Source organism: Ctenocephalides felis, unplaced genomic scaffold, assembly GCF_003426905.1.
Source record: "Ctenocephalides felis isolate EL2017-DRISC unplaced genomic scaffold, ASM342690v1 CF-g0.4_SCAFFOLD_03571, whole genome shotgun sequence".
NCBI lineage: Eukaryota > Metazoa > Arthropoda > Insecta > Siphonaptera > Pulicidae > Ctenocephalides > Ctenocephalides felis.
In genome coordinates this window covers 70,674,641-70,697,642 of record NW_020539725.1, presented here as the reverse complement: position 1 = coordinate 70,697,642, position 23,002 = coordinate 70,674,641, and the positions used below count along the sequence as shown (strand labels likewise).

Here is a 23,002-nt window from a genome sequence, read left to right as displayed (position 1 = left end):
AAACTGCAAACTACATTTATAATCTAATTTATTACATCCGTGCTGGATCGAAAAATCTTTCAGAACTTTCCATTTTCAGACATATTAAGTACAATATCAATTGTAACATTAACGAAAAAAGTAACTGACTACAATAAAAAACGTCATAATTAAATCTCGTTAAAGTAATAAAATAAAATTAAACTCTGAATCAATAAAAATTTTGAGAAAAAACTCTATTATTATAAGGTTGCAATCGCATATTATAACAGAGAGATTCGATTGATCGAATTCGAAACCATTTGAAAAATATTTTTGAATCAAATATAATTAGTCAAAGTCAGTTTAATTTTTTAACCAAAAGTGGTTGATAGTTGCCACTAATATGATAATAAATTATATATTTTTGGTTATTTTAATATCAAGTAAAAATGTGGTAGCTATAGATTTAGATATAAGTGTAGTTCTTGAGTTCACTGGTAACACAGATTTAAGATGCCAAGCAGAAATAAATGGAACAAAAATAATTGGAATTTCAAGGAATTTCCTACATGACTGGAAAAAACAATATTGCGCATTTTTAGGAATCCCATATGCAAAACCTCCTATAGGAGACTTACGTTTTGAAGTATGTTCATAAATGAATCATTTATTTTTGACAAGAATATATAAGAGTTTGTAATTGTACGTTTTAGCCGCCAGTAAGAAATATTATTGACTCTACATATAATGAAACTATTGAAGCTAATGGATTAAAAGATATGTGCGTCCAAAAGGGAAGGTTTGTTGGGTCATGAAAAAACAATAGCAGGTATGTTGTTATCATGCTTTATATAATAAATCATTAATATATTTAATCTATATTATTTATTAATGAATATCGTTCAATAATTGATAAGAAAATCATAACTGCTCTTCTTATCATGATTGATTTTTTTTATCATAACTTCTCCTATTTTATGATACATTGATGGTTGACAATCTGCATATAAAGTATCAATACAAAAGTGAATTTTAACTTATTGGTAAAAATTAACGTATGTTTTATACTATAGCAAAATTATTTTTTTTGTTCCAATATTTTCATGATTTCTTTCAATTTTTTATATTAGGTAAAGAGGACTGCTTGTATTTGAATATTTACACACCAATGCTAAATAGTAGTCTTAACAATAATAATAAAACGTATCCGGTAATGTTTTGGATTCATGGAGGTTCATTTCATTCAGGATCTGGAACTTATAATTTATATGGTCCTGATTATCTAGTTCACGAGGATGTAATTTTAGTTACATTCAATTATAGATTGGGAGTGTTTGGATTTTTATCAGCGCCAGAATGGAAAATTTATGGAAACATGGGTTTAAAAGACCAAGTAATATTTAATAGTGCCTTCAAAAATGGTTCAGTATACTTAGCTTGTTTATTTTTTTCAGCTGCTGGCTCTTCAATGGGTGAATGAAAATATTGAATATTTTAAGGGAAACAAAAGTAGTATTACGTTAATTGGAGAATCTGCCGGAGCAGCAAGTGTTCATTATTTGATGATGAGTAATTTAACTAAAGGCTTGTACCATAGGGCTATTTTACAAAGTGGAAGTGCACTTAGCCCATGGGCTATTCAATTCGTACCAGAACAAGTAAATATTTAATATACATTAATCATAAATAATTAACAAAATAATACGTAACTAAATATTTTAGAGATTTGAAGCATTAAAAAAATACTTAAACATTTCGGACGTGAATGATCTTCGAAACGAAAAGAAAACTTCTTCAGCTGCAATTATTGACGCGGCTCTGAATAAGGTACCCACACCTGAAGATCTCAAATCTGACAACAATCTTGTTTTCAATCCTGTAGTTGAACATGAAAACTCAACAAACCCTATAGTACGGAAAAATTTAGTAAAACGCATGTACGAAGGTGAATTTCCTGATGTGAACATAATATATGGATTCAATGATGCTGAAGGACTTTTGGGAATGCTTATGGTAAATGAAACAAACGACAGGGTGATTTATAAAATGAGGGAAGTTTTGGTCAAGTAATACCTTTTCTTTTTTGCAATAATAAAACCATGAATACAGTGGTAAATAATACTATAAAAGATTTGTATGAATATTATAACTTGACTTATGCATATGAAAAAAATTACGAAGCCTACATTCAACTTATGGGTGATGCCTGGATTCTTCATGGGATGCATCGCACATTAATGGCTATTCACGGAATTAACAGAAATTCAAAAACTTACTTTTATAGACTTTCGAATGATAGCTATAGCATATTTAAGAAATTTGTGTTTACTGAGCAAATATAAAAAAGAACTTCCTGGAGTTTGTCATACTGATGATCTTGGATACTTATTTTCGATGTCGAAAGAGTGGAGTAATTTGTATTTCACCGTGAGGGGATATGCAACAATTCCAGAGAAAGCAGTAGAAACTCACAAAAAGATGGTTACTTTATGGACTAACTTTGCAAAAACTGGGTGAGTATTAAAAATTTCTTTGAGGTCGGTCGGCGCAAAAATGTGAGTTTTTTAATTTTGAAATATTTTTAATGCATTTCAGAAATCCTCTTAATACTACTACCCCTGATCATCCGACCTATGGAAGTGTGTCAACTATTAATTGGGAACCATATAATAATATAACAAAGAAATATCTGAACATGAATGATACATTTGAAATGTTAGCATATCAAGAAATGGACCGTATGCTATATTGGGATGCAGTATATAAAGCATATAAAGACCAAGAGAAAAACGAAAAAGAAAAAAAAGAAGAAGAAAGAAGCAAAAATAAAGAAAAAAATATGAAGATTTAAGAAAAAAGCGAAGAAAAAGGAGCAGAAAAAAAAAGTAAAAGAAAAAGAAGAAAAAAAAGAAAAGAAAGAAAATAAAAAGAAATAAAATGAAAACAATCTTCAACACTTTAAACAAATATTCGAGATTTATGTTTTAAATAGGTTCTGAATAAGTGAATTGCAATTATGTAAACAACTGAATTTGTAAGAACGTGGATATACCTTTGGGCATGATATATTAGCCAAAAATGTTACCAAGTATTTAATTTATTACTTCTGGCTAACAATTTGCATTAGATCTAAATCAAATAATTTGTAAAAATAATCGTAATTTTGTGTACAATTTTCCAACAAATTATAGCTCATTACAATTCTAAATTAAGTAAAAAAATCTCAAGTTTGACCGATATTGACGCATGCTGCAAAACTCATTCTCTATATACATTTAAAACTCTTTTTCAGATATAACTATATCATATAACAAATCTTTCCTCAGAACTATAAAGTAAAAGATCATAAAATTATATTCAGTATATCGAGATATGTTTGCAAATTTACCAAAATTATTTTACTACTGTTTGAAATATTATCAATTGTATAGTTCGAAATATTAAAAAATCTATAGCATCTCACAGAGAATTTGATAAATTCACCTATTTGTGCCATTTCCAGAAAATTTTTGAAAATTCTGTTAAAATTAAAAAAATGTGATATTATTCTCCATAATATCTAACACGATATAATTCACAAAATATTCTGTTATTGCAAAAAGGAACTAAATGTGAAACGGAAATATAATTTCGCAATTAAATTCGCCTGATATTTTATTTATGAGTATTAAATACCATGAAAAGTATGTACGAGCATGAAAACTCAATTTTTTTGTATAAAAATTAAAAAAAAAGTTAAGAAAACTTCTTATACAATATTTTACAATTAATATGGAAGATCTCCTGACATTAGTGACAATATGTTTCTCTTTTGCAGAATTTATGAGTTTTTAAAATTCAAAAAAAAAAGATCAAGGCTTCAAACTGCAAATTTTTGAAGTTTGAAGCAGTTAAAACCACAGATTGATAATATTGTGATATGGAATTTACGCAATTGTAAAAATAATGAAATCTAGATAGATAAACAAATCTCAAGTGAAAATTAAACAAGTATTTATTAAATTAGTTTAACGAATGCAATAGTTTTTTGAACAAATATATTTTTTTTATTTTGCAATAGTTCTAATAAATTATAAAATTAAATTGATATAACTATATGCATTTCATTACACGTGGAATATATGTGCAGTTATGATCGTATGCTATACAATATTGTTATTCAAACAAAGATTTGAGTTTTAACTAAAGTCCTTAACAAAAAAAAATTGTAACTTTTATTAAGCCTTTTCAAGTTGTTTTTCATGAAAGAATATTACTTAAGTCGAACAAAACCTTTCATTGAGAAAACATTTCAAGAAATATTATCAGTATAAAAGAACATATTTTTTTAATTCTTATTCATCATTTTGTCAATCAAGACTTATAAAGAGTCTTATAATACAAAATATGTTTGCTTAGGTAGTATAAAGAACAATCAAATAGAGTATAAAATATACATAATAAGTAACAAAAATTAAAAAACTAAAGTAAATAATAAAATGAAGTAAGAAATAAAAATATAAAAGCACATATAATAACACAGTTCATTCTGCCAAAACCAAAACCCTGTACAAAACATTTACAAAATGCATCTGATACTTCTATATTGTATAAATTACAGTCAAAAACATCTGGTACTTGTTTTTCAAAAAAATCAATATGACGGTGATCATTTTGCGCAATTTATTACCACGTAAAATAATAAGTAAATACAAATATTGTGCAATATATAATGTCTAAACTGCATTTTTCATGAATAACTGACTACTTGAAATGTAGAACTAAGATACGTAATATAGTCATGGAACTGTACCAAGTTTTACTACTATGTTCAATATTGTATTCAGTTGAGGGCTTAATGGGCCTTGAATATAAAGGACAAGGTTGGAATGATTATAAATGTAATGTAGCTGTTCGGCATAGGGTTATTGAAGGAAAATATAGAACATATGTTCATGATCATGGTCACCATTATTGTGCCTATATGGGCATACCATATGCGAAACCGCCTACTGGACATCGCAGATTTTTGGTAATATAATTTGATATACGATTATAAATTAATAAATATTTTACGAAAAAAGTACGTAAATTGCATTTTCAGGCTCCTCAAGAATAAAAGATAGACTCAAAAGACATTACAAGCATTTAGGAAGTATGTGTATGCAAAAAAGTAATGGAGTTATAGAAGGTAATTAAGTATTATTTAGATATTTATATTTTTTATGCATATTAAAATCTGAAAAAAAAAACTCATACAACCAGAAATATCGTGGAATATTCTTAAATAGCAAGATGACAAAAAATGAAAAGGTTGAAAAGCAGGATCAATATTGGACACAAATTACTAATTGTTACAGAACTATTCATATGTAGTCTTTTTTCATACTACTTTCATATTCCAAAATTTGTTAATGATTGATCATTTGGCAATAAAGTTACTAAACTCTGTTCCAGTAAAACCAGCATAAAAATAATTTTGCAAATATTTTTCTAAAATAAAATAAAATATTTGGTATAGAATATAAATATTGTAATCTATCAACTACACAGTTAATTTTGTAGCATGTGTTTTATGAGAATTTTGTCATTTATTTTTTAGGAAGTGAAGATTGTCTATTTCTAAACGTCTATACTCCATTCCATTTAAAGAAAAAACAGAAGCAATGCAGAAAAAAGTATCCTGTAATGTTTTGGATTCATGGAGGATCTTTCAATACTGGATCAGGGGATTATAATTTATATGGACCAGATTACTTGGTTAGACAAGGAGTCATATTAGTCACCTTCAACTATAGATTGGGAGTTCTTGGATTTTTATCAATCCTGATTGGGGCATCAAGGGAAATATGGGCTTGCAAGATCAGGTAACTTTTTCAAATAATTTTTGTACTGATCTGCTAAATATAAAGATTTTGTGCGGCTCGTCGCATTAGGCAATAATTATCAACGAAAGTCCTTTACCTGTTTTATCTAATTGATTTTAAATTTTGGCTTACATAACATTATACATACATAAACGTTTTTCAATTTTGGTGTGAGACATATTAATCATGAAAATTTATTGTGGTACTGTGGTATAGATAATGGCACTAAAATGGGTGAATGAAAACATTGAAGCTTTCGGAGGAGATAAAAACAGAATCACCATCTTTGGAGAATCTGCAGGTGCGGCTAGTGTTCACTATTTGATGATGGACAATTCAACTGAAAAACTGTATCAAAGAGCTATTTTGCAAAGTGGAAGCCTTCTCAATCCATGGGCAAGGCAGTTCAACACAACCCAGGTATGTAAAATGTGAAACCTACATTAACCCTTACCCTCCGTCGGCGTGGTCTGGCCAGACTTTTTTCGACTTCAATTAAAAAAAAAAAAATACTTCTAGTAATCCTATCGACTTGAAATTTCTTGACTTTTCCTAAAATTTCATTAGCTGTCGATCAATAAATAAATCAGAACAAAAAAAATTACAGAAGGATAATTATAAGGATATTAACTTTTTTATACTTCGAACGGTCGGAAAGGTCTGTCTAGACCACCCATACATTTTGTATGAAATATACGCTTTTTGATATATGTAAACCAGTATTTCGTCTATTTTCATGGTATTTTCTATTCAAACTGCGTTGTTTATATTCTTTGCTATGTGTTCTAACATGAATGTTAGTATTTTCATGACGAGAGTTCTTTGAAAACCTACCAAACTTATTGGTAATCGCAAACACTGAAAATCGGATGAGTAATGCACACATTCATTTCAAAGGCGCCGAAAAAGAATAAATATTGTTTTTCATTTATTTAAAACAGAAAAATTAACAAAAAAAGCAACGATTTTTTCACATTTCTTGATTTTTTTTATATAATCGTTAATACATAAGACACCGAAAACTCATTTATCCCATATAAATGTATGTAAAATGAATGGTGGTCCAGCCAGACCTTCCGACCGTTTGAAGGAGCAAAAATATCCGACCGACGGAGGGTTAAATTATAGTATCCATGTGCCAGCATTATTTTTCAACAATCCTTGATTAGAACAATAATCAGAGATATATTTCGTTAAGTTCTTTACTTCAATTTTTATCTTCGACATTATGTCAAAGGGTGCAATGATTTATTATCATATTTTAAATAACATTTAGCACTTGTTATTATTTTTATAAAAAAAAACAAAACCATTACAATAGACTTATGAACTATGAAATCCGTAAAATTGAAAAAATATATGATAGAAAAAATATGATTATGATTTCAGAGATTCAGAGACCTGCAAAACCTAACCAATCTCAGTAAAGACAATAAAAACACCATTGAAGCTAAAAAATTAGTGACGGCTGCTGTGGACAAAGTTCCAAATGAAGTAGATAATATACATGGCACCAACCCTGTATTTAATCCCATATTCCAAACATATATGACATGGGAAAAACGTGAAGATTCAATTCGAGATTTTGTCAAAGACATGTGGTTGGGTAAATTTCCCGATAAAGATACAATGTGGGGCTTCAATGATCGCGAAGGTCTTATTGCTTTGGACAGAGTAAATAAAATAAGTAATGAAATACAAGCGACGTTACAAAATATTCGTTATCTTATCCCATTACTTCTTTATAAAACTTTTAATGAAACTTGGATGAATGAGACTGTTACAAATTTATCTGACTTTTATAACAAAGTGTCTACAAATGTAAGTGAAACCGAAGCCTATATTCAATTTATGGGAGACTCATGGTTCCTTCACGGTCTTTACTACTCGATGAGAGCAATTCATTATAATAAAGAAAGAACATCAAAAACGTATTTTTACAGATTATCGGATGATTCATATAGCATCTTTAAAAATTTTATATCTAAAAGTTGCATGAAATTATCAGGCGTAAGTCACACTGATGATTTAGGTTATTTATTCGCAATGTCACAAGAATATAACATAGGCTGGTATACATTGAGAATTTATTCTGAAATTCCAAAAGAAGCTCAAGAGACTCATAAGAAGATGATTACGTTGTGGACGAACTTTGCTAAAACTGGGTAAGTTTAAGCTGCTAGGTTTACTTCAACCAAAATTATTGCCTATATTAGAAGAATCATTTGGAAGCCAAAAAAAAAAGTCAATGAATAGATATATATTTTGTCAATTCATTATTAAAGAAACTGCATCATAACAGGTACAGGCTATTTTGGTTCATATAATATGTTTAAATCTATTTCATGATATTTTGTAAAAGTTAGTTTATTTACATAATATGAAGGTGTTGCGTATCGAATAGTTTTATATTTAGTTTAGTTAAATCGTATTAGTAAATCGTATTTCTAAATTCATGTAAGTTATATCAATTATTTCAGTGATCCATTGAAATCTTGGATCTCAGAGAAAAAACGTCCAAAACCACCTTATGGTGACATAAGTGAAATTACATGGAATCCGTTCAATATAAAGGACCCTAAATACCTAGATATGGCCAACGAAGGTTTTAACATGAAAAAATTCGAGGAGCAACAGCGAATGGAACCTTGGAATGAACTTCATGCGGAGTATCATAGATACATACTAGATTTAGAAGAAAAACGCAAGTTAAAAGAAAAAAAATAAACAATTCAATACTTCACACAACTTATCTATGTTGTATTGACTCAAATAAACTATCATAATAAATGTATAATTAGCAAACGCTTTAAAAATAGTCAATGTCATTCCATAATTAAAGCAAAAAAGTTTTACCTCATATCTGATCATTAACAAACTAAAATGAAAAAGGATAGCCATTCGGTTGGCTATTAATAAAGCCTTGTAGCAAAAAATACATCACAACAGCTTATTAAACGTTGACAATAGTTTTAATCCATCTAAGTAAAAAAAACAAACATTTAATATACCTATTGAGTTAAATAATCCGGTTTATGAAAAAAATATAAAAAATTGCCATTACCGATAATTTCATTATGAAATTAATATTTTTCTAATTTAATATTTATCTTAAAATCATTTTTACATGCTTCATCCTGCATCAGAACAAGGTTATGATATCTAAATTCATTATATTGATTTGAAGGTCAATTTTCCGATAAAATAGAAATGTTGTGACAATGCTATTTTGCGGGCCTATAATCGTATTAGTTGGTAGTAACGAAATATCAAAAAGCTATGTATTTGCTGTGCAATCAGGCGTTTGACACATAAAACCCAACTTCACGTATGTACGAAAGTAAAAAGTAATCTAAATATAAAAATCTATTGGATTGGTATAAATGCAAGTAATAATTTCTCTTATATAATGTAAAAAACTAACAAATTGAAGAAGTAGTTAATAGGACAAACAAGAGTTTTATTCGGCTCTGGGGATGGTGTAAAAAGATGTGGATACAAAACCACACAATTTGCGCCAACTTTGCCTTCAATCTAGAACCAACATATAATTTCAGAAATCTTATTATCAGGCGCAAATAATAATAATCTTGACCTTGGTCTCATGTGAAATTCACGGGGGAATCCGCACACTTTCTAATAGCGAATAGGAAATGTTTGAAGCGGCACACTTCAACGAGAACGTTGATACGATAGACATGTCGTCTTCAAAACGTCTATTTTATCATAAACAAAACGAGATAAATAATAACAATTAAGCAACCAAAATGCATTAAAAAACACAATAAAAAATGTTACCTCACAGTAGTGCATTAGTTTTATTTTTATTTTTTTTATTTTTCTTATTTACACCTATCTTGTGCATACTATGGGATAACCTAGATCAGCATTTGTGCAGAGTTCAATTTAACGGGATCACGGAAGGAAAACCGTTCCGATATAAAGATCATAGGAATGATGTATATTGTTCTTATTTGGGAATTCCTTATGCCGAACCGCCTATTGGACCATTACGATTTCAGGTAAGAAAATAATAATAATGATTGTTATTTGAAGTAAATAGTATATGAAATTGACTGTGAAATTCATGGTTCATCAACCTTTCATAACTGTCGAATGAAAATTATCATTCTTGTAACGGATCGTTAGACAGGCTGAGTAATAATATATCATTTGCAATAATATAGTCATTAGTAATAGAAATATTTTTTTTGATAAATATTTATTAAATTTTCCGGATCAGAAACTCAGGAAGATCAGGATAGCAGATCTAGGTATTTAAATTTCCTATGATTACCTCGACCAATTTCTTCAATTTTTTTTTATTATATAGTAATTTTTACACCTGTCCTGAAATGGACATCAAGTAAAAATGTAGGGAAAAATTCACTTTCAAAATACAATCTCTTTAAAAAATTATTCCTTTAGAAAAATGGATTAAATTTAGATTTGATTTAGTTTTTTAGATTAAATACAATCAAATCGTTTGTATTTCTTCAATAATTTTTAACTAAATTTTTGATTAAAATTCGTTTCTACAAACTTGTAATTATTCATATCGATGATTTCTCATTATGAATATGATGGTTAATTAATAGATGTTTTCTAATCTACATTTTTGAATTTATTAATTCAATAATTCCAACGCTTGAATTTATCTAATTCATATAATGCCTTCAAATAAAATTTCAACTCTTGTAATAAAAATAGACGAAAATTTTAGTTTTACATTTATCAAATGTAGAGATCTATTATATATTAAATAGTGATGAATTAAAGGAAGGTTATATGATTTTTGCCGCTCGAATTGTCACAAGTATTTCTTTCATAAGTAGAAGTCGCAATCGAAATTAATTATGTTTAATGTGATAATCAGGCTGTAAACAAAATCACAACATATTATAAAGTATTGTAAAATTTATATTGATATTAAACTGAATTTATAAAATTGAAATGACACGTTAATCGCCATGTCAGTCATATGTGTCTGACGCTAAAAAGTACTACATGAGAAAAAAAAATTTAGTATAGGGCCATGACAGTCATATGTGCGAGATAAAAATAGTGTGTTTACAAGAATTTTGGCAAAAAATTTTTTTGTTTGATGATACATTTTTAACTAAGTCTTCTAATAAACTCGCCACGGCCCATGTTATTTTTTTCTGATATTATCGTGGCGATCAACGTGTTAATTACATAAATTGCTTTAATTAAGGTTGATTTCGTTGATAAATGAATAAAACATCACTAATTATTTAACTTCTCAAAACCTTAACTTAATTATTTAACAAAACAGAGTTCAAAAAAGAAAAAAATCATATAACTTTAAACATATTAGCGTTTTAGAAGAAACAATTAATTTGTAGATGATGATGATATGTTACTTAGTTGAAGTTTGAATTATTACTTGTTACTTAGCAGAATTTTAAATTAATACATGATGTTTGTTAGAAAAAAAAGATATTACTCTTTTGAGTGTTGATTTAAGACTAATACAAAGATTTTATAATTTTATATTATTTTTCTGGTTGGCCCATTTGTGGAATTAAGCGACATCCCATTACAATAAAATAAATCCAATTAAAATAAAATTACTATTTTTTGTTCAAAATCAGAGTAATTACACATCTCTATAAGTTCTAAAATTGAATTAAACATAAAAAGAAATTAAACAAAGAATTGGTGAGAATTACTCAAATGAGCAATTGAGCCAAGAAAACAATTTTTTCATAAGAAGTCTATAAATCTCATTTATTTTATTTGGTTGAATCTCATTTTAGACAGAATATTAACCACATGGGCCATTTTCAGGTAAATTGTCAGCAAGTTTATGCATAATGATTAAAAACTTTAAGGCATATACTACAAGTAGGATGTTGAGGTCATGGTGTGTGATTTTTCCAAAAAAAAAGTATGATTCAGTAATAGTCCACAAAATTCTGAATTGTATGCGTTCGATTTCTTATAAAATATTCCTTAAATAAAATTTTTAAAATTTTATATATTAAATACTTATTGTTTTTCATTAAGGCAGATTGTAATTTGTAATGCTGTATTGAAAATCTATTATATCAGAGTATATTTATATGTAATATTTTGCATCTGCCCTTATATCCTTTGAACTTCAGATAAAGATATCTCGAAGTCAAACAATTACTATATTTGAATTATTCGAACTCATACTAAACATTGAGATGAATTGTCATCTACATTTAAATAATTTTCTATATAAATTTGAATTTAAATTGGAATTTCATGTAAGGAACTTATCTAATGAACATAGGAGTCAATGACTGTATTTTACCATCTGAAAAATTAATTCTATATCTAAATCTTTGAATTTATATTTAATATAAGGAACTTATCGACTAATCTGAAATTCTACTTCTTTGCACCAGCCGACAAAAATTAACTTTTTTGTCACAACATGAACGGAAATTATTTTAACATTAAAAATTTTTCCATCACATATCTGACCATTAATTATTATTTATAGAAGCCGTTGAACCAAAGATTTTTTTTTTAATTTCTTACTTATAAATTTGGTGATTATAAGTTTCCGTATATTTTTATTCGTACACGTGGAAAATAATTGGATACATCTATATTATTCATAGATATATCAAAAAAGTATCAGTAATAATTTATATAAAATTGATCTTTTCGGATAAACCAATTATAAATATTTTACTTTAAGAACAATAGATTTTTTTGGGATTTGGCTTACAATTTTGTGAATTATGAGTTTTAGTATATTTTCATACGCACACGTGAAAAATAATTTGATATATTTATATTATTCATGAATATCAATTCAGTATCAGTAATAATAATTTATACAAAATGGACATTTGGATAAACCATTAATATCATCAATATAAAATGTTTTACTATTAAGTACCATAATTTTTTTTGGATTTTTTTAACTCTGTTTTATTCAGCAATCAAAATAAGGATTCCTATAAGCTAAATTGACAATATTGAATTTATTGCAAACATATTTGTGAATTTTCGGCTTTTGTTTATTTCCATAGGCACATGTAAAAAATACAATTATTTTACATATATTTTATTCCTAAATAAATCAAATCTCTATCAATAATAATTCATATCAAGGTTGTCTCAAAAATTTTCAATGTAGTATCTTGGTTCCAGAAAACCGCAAAATTTATATTTCCGATGGTGTTTATACACAAATACTAAAATGCATGATTTATATATAATAAATTTATTAATTATGTAAAAAGTTTACGTAAGCAATATCTCAGAAATATTTGGATCAGTCTAAATCACATTGGAGTAAGTTTTGAAAAGTAAATTTGCCAATATTTTAGCAAATGTGTATTATAAAATCATAGTATATTTAAACAAATAATGTTGCTCTATGGAATATAAAATTTTCTATTTCAGTCTCCAAAACCAATATCAAATCCAAAAACAGGATTCGTACAGGCTCGAACTTTGGGAGACAAATGTTTCCAGGAAAGTCTAATATATTCTTATGCAGGTAAATAATCATAAAACTAATGTTTAAATCAAATAATAGATAGAAAAATTTTGCAATCTTGTCTTAACCAAATACACATTTTTCTTCATCAATTGTTTATTCGTTATTTTCCAAAATAATATTTATTTAAGAAAAAATTTGAAGTTCAATGTGTAACACTAAAGACGATACAAACGCAATTTTGTATTTGTCATATAAAAAACATCTTGTGTTTAGTCTGATGAATTAAATAAAATATTTACTTATTAAATTGAAAATATCCAGAAAAAATATGAATATAAACAAGTGAATTATATACTCGCACATGTTCATGAATATAATAGAAAATCAATTTTAAATAGATGCAAATTGTGATTTCTAAACATGTATGTCTAATTATGTAGATCTATTTTAATTTTGTTTAATTGCGCAATAAATTAAATTGAATAGTTCGATGTGGAATATGGTTATATTTGTTTTGAAACAAATACGTTTTCAAGATGATAATAAAAATCACTTTCGAAAATTTTAGGATAGGCAGCTAAATAATTTTCTCATTTAGGCATCCTTATAATTAAAAAGGAAAACCAAAGTTAAGTTTGAATCTGTTTTTCATACGTTTTTCAAGTTTGTTTTCCCTTCAACATCAAGAAACTTTTTTATTTTAAAGTTTATCAACATTTGAAGTTTTGGAAGTAAATTTGAAATTTGAATAAATTTTTGATAGTGCAAAAAAAAACATTTTAATAGACACCCATCCAGTCATTAAAAAATACAACTCTCATTATATTTTTATATACTATAAGTTAATTCTACTGACTTATAAATTCTATTCTAATTCTAATTTTATTCATTGCATATGACTAATCTCAACTATTATTAAAGTCTTCAAAATAGTTTTATATTTTAAATGTTCTTTGGAAGTAATTGTACAAATTATAAAAAATTATTAAGAGAGACTCAATTACATTTAACATTTAAGCTACTAAAATATCATGAATTACATATATCTTGTAAATACATTTGATACACTAGTATCTGATATATCAATTGTATTTACAAGCAATATGCAATTTCATATAATTTTATTCATCAAGTGATGTCTGGAGAATATCAAATAACGAACTTGTAATAAAACACATTAATTTATTTAATCTCTATATATGTTGTTCGTCAAAACTTTTTCGAAATGATAATACTATCATATCAAAAACATCATTGTTACCTGATCTAATCTCATTTCTAAAGATGCAATTTGATCACAAAATATACTAACAATAAGCATTTATTATCTTTTGTTTTTGTTTTTGTTTTTGAATAATAATTTTACTTGGCGTGTGTTCCAGACATGAAATTTTACACAACACGAATTAGTAATTATCAAAAACATGCATATAAAAAGATATATATATATATATATATGTATATATACACAAATATATTTGTTTTATTGTCTTATATATTATTGCTTGTAAACATATGAATATTAATTAATTACTTCTACACCCAATTATAATATCGTGCTTTATTGCGTTTGGTATTTCCTTAGTAGTTTAAAACATGTTTGGGAATTCCGTATATTTGTAAAAAATATAATAAAAAATTAATATATTGATATTAGATATTACTTACGTATTAGTTAACTTCCCGAGAAACAAAAGTACTATTTCGCCAGAAAATCCAACTTGCTAATTTAATTTTTTCGAGACATTGCACGTTAATCTTTATTGTCTAACGCAATTGATAAAAATCAGAAAATCGTAAAATTTAAGCAGCCGAATATTAAGAAATTTAAACTACTAAGAGGAAGTCCCGTAACGCCGGACGGCACCAAGCACCGGACACTCTATTTAATACGTATTATTTAAGCGAGTATAAATAAAGCGAGAGCATCGGTGTGGCCCAGCCAAAAGGGTGGATGAATACTTACTTTTTTTGCAATATCTAAGAATATTCGTTATTTCAGTTTGATTTCTACCTTTGTTATCCAATATAAATCATAATTTAATAAACATTTCGTAAAATATTTTTTGATTTATTTATAAATGACCTTAGGTGTCCGCCACTAGGGGACTTCCCCCTACTACTACTAATTTTTTATTTCAATTATTATTAAATTATTTCTTCTATTATGAATAAAATAAAACTTACAAATGCAAAAGCGTGTAAGGACAAAAGTTTGTTGAACGGAATTGAATTTATCAAAAACCAAATTACGTCACGCCAGAACCAAAATTATAATTTCTAATATAAACCATTAAAATAAATATGATTTATTACATTTTTCAGGAAGCGAAGATTGCTTATATCTGAATATATTCACGCCAGAGACTGTTAATTCTGCGAACAATACAAAATATCCTGTAATGTTCTGGATCCATGGAGGCGCATTCAACCAAGGATCAGGATCTTATAATTTTTTTTTGGACCTGATTATTTGATCAGGGAAGGAATTATTTTGGTCACTATCAACTATAGATTAGGAGTTTTCGGTTTTCTATCAGCGCCGGAATGGGATATCCATGGAAATATGGGTCTAAAAGACCAGGTAATGGTAATTGATATATAAGAAAAACAAGGATAAATCACGATTTTTTTTTGTTTTGTTAGAGATTGGCACTAAAATGGGTTTACGACAACATCGAAAAGTTTGGTGGAGACAGAGAAAAAATTACAATTGCTGGAGAATCTGCTGGAGCAGCAAGTGTCCATTTTCTGATGATGGACAACTCGACTAGAAAATACTACCAAAGGGCCATTTTGCAGAGTGGGACATTACTAAATCCGACTGCTAATCAAATTCAACTTCTGCATGTAAATATAATACATTTGAAAATAATTTGTCATTTATTATCACTGCAAAATATTTTTAAAAACAAATGGTAATTAGTATTTCGAATTCAAGCATTACTATTTTATCAATTATATCCATTATCCAACATTATATGAATTTACTTATTTAAATATTGGAATTACTTCAAAATATTTTTAAAAACAAGTGGTAATTAGTATTTAAAATTCAAGCTTATATTTTATCAATTGTTGTTTCTAATATCGACAATTTATAAAAGATTGGCTTATTTAAATATTGGAAGTGTTTACGTCTTTTTAAATGAAGTCATAAATTTATCATTTATTATTACTTCAAAACATTTTTAACAACAAGTGGTAATTAGTATTTAAAAATCAAACTAAATTATTTTTATCAATTAGTAAATCTAGTATCCAAAATTTAGTCTTTTTTAAATATTGTAAGTGTTTACGTCTTTTAGGTCACGCAAAATAAAAAATATATATTTTGACCTTGTTAACTAAAAAAAGCCATAATTAAAGTAAGTCGTTAAATTTGTTTGGAAGTATTAAATACTTTTAGACAAATTAGAATAACTTGATCAAATAATTAAATTTGATAACATTATTACTACTTTAATAGGTACATACAAAAATGTTTTTTTTATCTACATTTAAATTTGAATAATGTTTCAACTTCATTTAATAATTATTACCTTGACATTGTATTCATGTTTTTTCCACTCTATATAATTATTATTATCTTTCTTGCAGAGATTTGAAAAACTCAAACAAGTGCTAAACATCACGCAAAAACAAGAACTCCTAAACCTGGATAAAAACCTAATTTACGAGCAGCCTTAAACAGAGTTCCTGATAGCAACGACCATGACCGAGACACAGTACCAGTATTTAATCCAGTCTTAGAATCACCAGAATCTCCAGATCCAATAACATTTCCATCTGCCTTGGAAAGAATGAGAAATGGTGAATTTCCTGATGTCGATGTCATCATTGGTTTCAATAGTGCTGAAGGTTTAAGATCTATGGCAAGAGTAACCAGAGGAAACATGGAAGTTCACAAGACTTTGACAAATATAGAAAGGGCTATACCTAGAGATGCTAATATTTGGAAAAATCCAAATGGTATTGAGGAGAAAAAACTAATAAAAATGCTTACAGAGTTTTATGACCAAGTGAAAGAACAAAACGATGACATTGAAGCCTACGTCCAACTAAAAGGCGATGCTGGTTACCTCCAAGGAATCTACCGTACCTTGAAAGCCATATTTTTCAATGAATTCAGAAGGAATTCCAATTTGTATTTGTACAGGTTATCAGACGATACGTATAGTGTATATAAAAGTTATATCTTGCCCTATCGATGGGGTTCCTTGCCAGGAGTTAGTCATGGTGATGATTTAGGATATCTATTTGCAAATTCGTTGGATGTTCCTATTTTGGGAACGACGCACATTTCTATACCGCAAGATGCTATGCAGACTCTGGAAAGGATGGTCAGGATATGGACCAATTTTGTGAAGAATGGGTAAGTGAAATATATATAGTAGTAAGAGTAATTTTATATTATCGACCACATATCAAATGCTTCAACAACTTAGGAGCCAATTCTCCAATAAAATAGAAATGTTGTGATGACGGGTCGTATGAATTGGTAGTAACAAACTGTCATAAAAATTATATTTACTGTGCGATCAGGAGTTCCACACATAAAACCTAGCCTACAATCGTTAATTTTATCATAGCTGCATCTTTCTGATGTTTCATTCATAACACATACGTGAAGTTAGGTTTTAAGTGTAAAACGCCTGACGACACAAAAAATTCATAGCTTTTAGACACTTTGTTACTACCAATTCATACGAATGTAGACCAGTACCATAGGGTTGCTATAACTTTTCAATTTTATCGGAGAATTTGCCCCTTAGTCATTGATGGTAAATTTTAAAACAATACAAGCACAAGCTATAACCCGGTCAATTTAGACCTAAAATCAAGGTGATGGTAACAATAATTCATTATGGACTGCAACTTTTATATTATTATAAAAGGAATCCCAAAAGTCCTCATCGTTCCAGTGCGAGGTAAAAAATTGGCCCAAGGTCAAAGATAAAAAAAATGTATTTTTCACGATTTTCAACTAAATGGTCAGTTTTATCGCAAAATTACCTTCAGACAAAATTGTAGAGCATAAAATTATATAAAAAACGCATCAATACTTTTTTTTCTCAGAGCCACCGTTTTAAAGATATGTCACTTGGAAAAGATGAAAACTTTTGAGATTTTCTGTTGAGAATTGACTGGAGAAATTGACTACTATTGCAATATAAGTTTTTTACATCGAATACAATTTCGAGAATAAATACGTACAATTTACTATTTTCATTAATTTAGCATGTTTTTCGAAAATGATCTACCATATGTTATTTTAAGAAAAGTTTCCAAATTATTTTAGAACATTTTGAAAAATTTCCTATTTTTCTTAAAAATAAATATGTTTAAAAACGTCGTTTTCATTAGCAACATAAAATATATTCGGTATTGTGAAACTAGTTTTTTTTAACAGTTTACTCGTATATTATGTTTTTGACAATAGAATGTCTTATTTACTTAAAGAAATCTTATAATTTACACATTTATGTTAATGTTGACTCAGTGCCAAATTTAGTATTCACTGGCTCAAACAAGATATTTAAATATCAACATTATGAGTAGTTAAAAAAAATTCAAAATAATGTTTAACAAGACAAACAAGCCATTAAGACTAGAGTTATTTTTTAAGCAAAATAGAAAAAAATAAAATAATTACCAACAACAGTAGTTAATTCATCTAACTTTTTATTTACTTATTTCATTTGTGTTACTAACACAGAAAGGTTATTGTTTAGAAAAAATCATTTGTTTAAATATTAACATATTGTTAATATTTATTAACTTCCTGTAGGATAAGTCATCGTCGAAAAATCGAAATTGAAGATTTTCAACCATAAAATTCATTATTATTGGTTATAGATTTCTAATAAATCGATAAATATAACGCTAGTTATTCAAATATAAAATTTTATTATATTTTTATGCTATTTCTTCCAAATTCATTAATTTTCAAATATAGAGATATATAAAATCAAATATTTTAAAAAAAGATTATATAACATTTAAAAAAATGACAATGAAATGATTTGCTGGAATGCAATCCAAAAACATAAAACGAGATACTAGATTTTTTTATTATCGATTATATTTTCAAAAATTAATTATTGGTCAGATAATTGTGTATTTTTGAAGCCTTTATTTTTATTCCCTACAAATTATGTAGAAGTGCAAATAATAATAGTATAAAGGGCCAAAAATTTATTATTACTGTTAATTGTTAAATTATTAAATTACATTACATTTTTCTTGCAAGATCGATTTAATTTCACTTCTTTTCAGATTATCACTTTTAACATTCAAAACCAATTGAAATGATCAAAATAATAATATATTGGCATGTAATAAAAAAATATATACAAATACGCAATATTTATTATTGTAAAATATATTTTCATTATTTATATTTATTGATCTCAAGATTAATGACAATGAAATAATTTGCTGCAATCAGATGCGTTTGTAATTTAAAGCCTTCATTTTTATTCCCAAAGTTTTACTTGTCATCTTTACCAGTTAGTTGTAAAAATTATTGTCTAATAAAAAACAAATTCAAGAATTATTTTACAAATAAAAAATTACAACTATTTAATTTTTTTTTAGAAAACCTACATCAAACACTGAAGATGCATCATGCGATACAAAAAGACATTTAAATGACATTTTTTGGGAACCATACAAGGACGAAGAACCGAAATATTTGGACATGGGAAAAGAAAATTTTGAAATGAAAAATATTTTGGAACTAAAACGCATGATGCTTTGGGATGAAGTTTATAGAAATGAGAATTTAAGATTCAGAGTCTGTAATGAAGAAAGTATTAGATGAGTATTTTTAATTTATATATAGCCGAGGGAAAAAATGACTAAATTTGGTCATCTTTAAGAATAGCTCAAATTTTAATTAATGGAAAAGTAATAAATTACATGTAGAATATCAGAAAAATTTTCACATGGTCTATGGTAACTTTATTAGATAATTTAGTTAAAAATGTATCAAAGAAACTAAATGCATCAAAGAAAATATTTTTTGCCAAAATTCATGGAAAAATACTATTTTTATTTCACACATGATCTGATGATGATCCATTATTAAAGTTTTTTCTTCTACCAAATCGCCAAACTTCTTAGCATCAGACACATATGATTGACATGACAATTAATGTGTTAAACATCCATTTTGCTCGGCTATATATAAAAACTTATCGTCTCGTTGTGCTAAACATTTTTTTATGTCGATTTCACTAATAAGATATTATATTTTAGATTAAATTAAAATGGTATATTTCCAATTAACTAATTTTAGTTTTAAATGTACTATATTTACCAGTACTATGAAACTATTTTAAATATATTTTTTATTACCATATTTGTTCTCAAAAATGTTTAGTATAACAAGACCATTAATTTAAGGTAAATATTGTAAAATAAACTATTTTTTTTTATCTATTACAACCGCTTAATTGGTGCAAAGAAAAATTTTACTGTGATAATATTTGACATTTATACAATATTACAAATTGTAAACTCACAATTATGTGAATATTGTTTTTTGTTAAAAAAAAGCATACATGACTTTTCTATATCATTTTATATTACAGTGATATGGATTAATGTCAACATGTAAAATACAAATGCGGTTGTTAAAAATAATCTGTATTAAAATTGTTATATAAAATCTGAATAAATGTACTTTTAAGTAAATAATTAATTTTATTAATTTCCTCATCTAATAATCGCATAAAAATGAAAATGACAATTTTTGCATTTCTTTACGTTTCAAAGGTTTCTGAACAATTTGGCATACCTTAGAACAGTGGTCGGGGAACTTTTGGAACCGTTACCCCAAAATGTTTTTGTGCAACTTCTCATTACCCCACAAAAAATTAACTAAAAGAGCCTATAATTGGAATCTGTTTGCAACATATTTCTGTATAACCTGCCATAACATTGTTTGTTACTTCTAAACTACGAAAAAGGCTTAAATAAATGGTTTGAAGGAAACAATAAGTAAAAACTATATTCATTATGAATAAATATATTTTTTATGAAAATCCTACTAATCCGCACCGTGACGAAATTTTCGAAGAATTTTAAATGTTTCCAATTAGATTATTCTAAATACTGTAACACTGTATAATATTCATATGATATATATAAGCTGAATTACAAAATTTAAAAAAATTATTTATTCGAAGAATATAAGTGAGCTTTAGAACTTTAGCCAGAATTAAAATTAAAATCTGAATTATTTTCGATATACAAAGAAAAATTTTTTGAAAAAAAAATTGAAATATTTTTCTTTCCCAAAAGTAATTGTTTTGTCAACACAAACAGCAAGTTTTTTTAACCATTCAAATCGGATGCTTAATTCTCTCAAAAACCATTTTTGTACATTTAGCTCTGTATCTTCGAAATGGCTGGACATGCCTTTGCCAAAACCTAATCACTACTTCTCCCAATCATTACAAATCGAATGTTTTTTAGATCATTCATATGGAATACTCCGTTCTCTTAAAAATTCGATTTCTATTTTCTGCACTCTTTACTCCGTATCTCCGTAACGGCTGGACCTGCCTTTGCCAAATACTAGTCAGCATATCTCCTTATCCATAGGAACCGAATGTTGAATGAACCATTCAAATCGGTAAATCCGTGCGCTCGAAAAAGTGAACGAAAAAATGCGGACACACAAAACACACAAAAACACACATCCATTGTTTCTTAGGTATGGCGTTGCAAATTGGCGTTGCACAATTTCTTCAAAATTTCATGTCTGCTAAATATGCGAGATATGCAACTCGGGAAGAGTTTTTAAAATTTTCAGCAAGAATATTTTTTTGAGAAACCATAGAGATTTCAGCTTCATTTTTAAGAGTCCATACTCAATTTAAAATATTTCCGTGATAGAGCCACCTTGCTTCTGTATAATAAAGAAGGTAAGTCTCAGCTTCACCATCCTGACATAATTCACAAAATAGCCGCGTATTTAGTGCATGTCCCTTGATAAAATTTATAATCTTGATAACATGATGAGTGTGGGTTATTTTCCCTTACAAAAGCTGAAAAACCATAAATATGACCCATCATAGATGGAGCTTAATCCAAAGACACCAAACTGCAATTTCCCCATTTTAATCTTTGCGCTTTGAAGTATTCGTTTAATTTATTATAAATATCAATTTCACGACATCTGAACTCGAGAAGAAAACAAAACAGCAATTTATTTTCAAAATTATCTGCACCTTTATAGCAAACATATACCAGTTGTGAATTACTACTGAAATCCGTTTGAATAGCAAAATATTTAGTTTGTTTTAATGCAAAAACTTCACATTTTTGCTAATGCAGAGATTCATTTTGGTAGTAGGTTTTACTGAAGCTGATTTAAACCAAGCAAGATATTTAACTTGTTTTAGTGCGAAAAACTACTTATTCCTTCACATTTTCTGCTAATGCAGAAATTCTTTCCGATAGTAGGTTTACTGAAGCTGATTTAGTGCTTTGCAAATATATACTTTTTACCCCCAAAATTTCACTTTTACCCCATTTGGGGTAATTTACCCCGGTTCCCCGACCACTGCCTTAGAAAAACTGTATGAATGTGTGTGTGTATGTTTGGATACAAATTTCGTCGACAATTTCGGGAACACGGTTCAACCGATTCGAATGATTCAAAAACAAATTGGAGAGGAGATATGTTGATTAGTTTTTGTCAAACGCAGGCCCAGCCGTTTCGAAGATACGG

The 23,002-nt window shown here is 27.5% G+C and overlaps 2 protein-coding genes and 1 pseudogene across 2 annotated transcripts; all 3 read left to right on the top strand.

The window, feature by feature from the left end:
• The first annotated feature begins 364 nt into the window (after nucleotides 1-364).
• Nucleotides 365-5,059, top strand: LOC113386688 (venom carboxylesterase-6-like). The gene is made up of 9 exons (XM_026624450.1): nucleotides 365-607; nucleotides 675-760; nucleotides 1,087-1,354; nucleotides 1,416-1,619; nucleotides 1,789-2,027; nucleotides 2,295-2,474; nucleotides 2,557-2,699; nucleotides 4,788-4,972; nucleotides 5,045-5,059. Exons 1-9 carry the CDS (start codon nucleotides 365-367, stop codon nucleotides 5,057-5,059), a joined length of 1,563 nt encoding a protein of 520 aa, XP_026480235.1.
• Nucleotides 5,060-5,068: 9 nt separating this feature from the next.
• LOC113384785 lies at nucleotides 5,069-8,538 on the top strand (annotated as a pseudogene).
• A 3,065-nt stretch (nucleotides 8,539-11,603) lies between these two features.
• LOC113386687 (acetylcholinesterase-like) lies at nucleotides 11,604-20,083 on the top strand. The gene is given in 7 exon segments (XM_026624449.1): nucleotides 11,604-11,618; nucleotides 13,218-13,314; nucleotides 15,583-15,710; nucleotides 15,713-15,841; nucleotides 15,904-16,060; nucleotides 16,942-17,632; nucleotides 19,858-20,083. Coding segments are annotated over 7 exon segments (1,443 nt in total).
• The last annotated feature ends 2,919 nt before the right edge of the window (nucleotides 20,084-23,002 follow it).

Coding starts and splice junctions, on each gene's coding strand:
- LOC113386688 (XM_026624450.1), top strand. CDS start 365: ATGATAATAAATTATATATTTTTGGTTATTTTAATATCAAGTAAAAAT. Junction 1,355..1,415: donor ACATGGGTTTAAAAGACCAA/GTAATATTTAAT, acceptor TATTTTTTTCAG/CTGCTGGCTCTTCAATGGGT. Junction 2,028..2,294: donor ATGAGGGAAGTTTTGGTCAA/GTAATACCTTTT, acceptor GTGTTTACTGAG/CAAATATAAAAAAGAACTTC.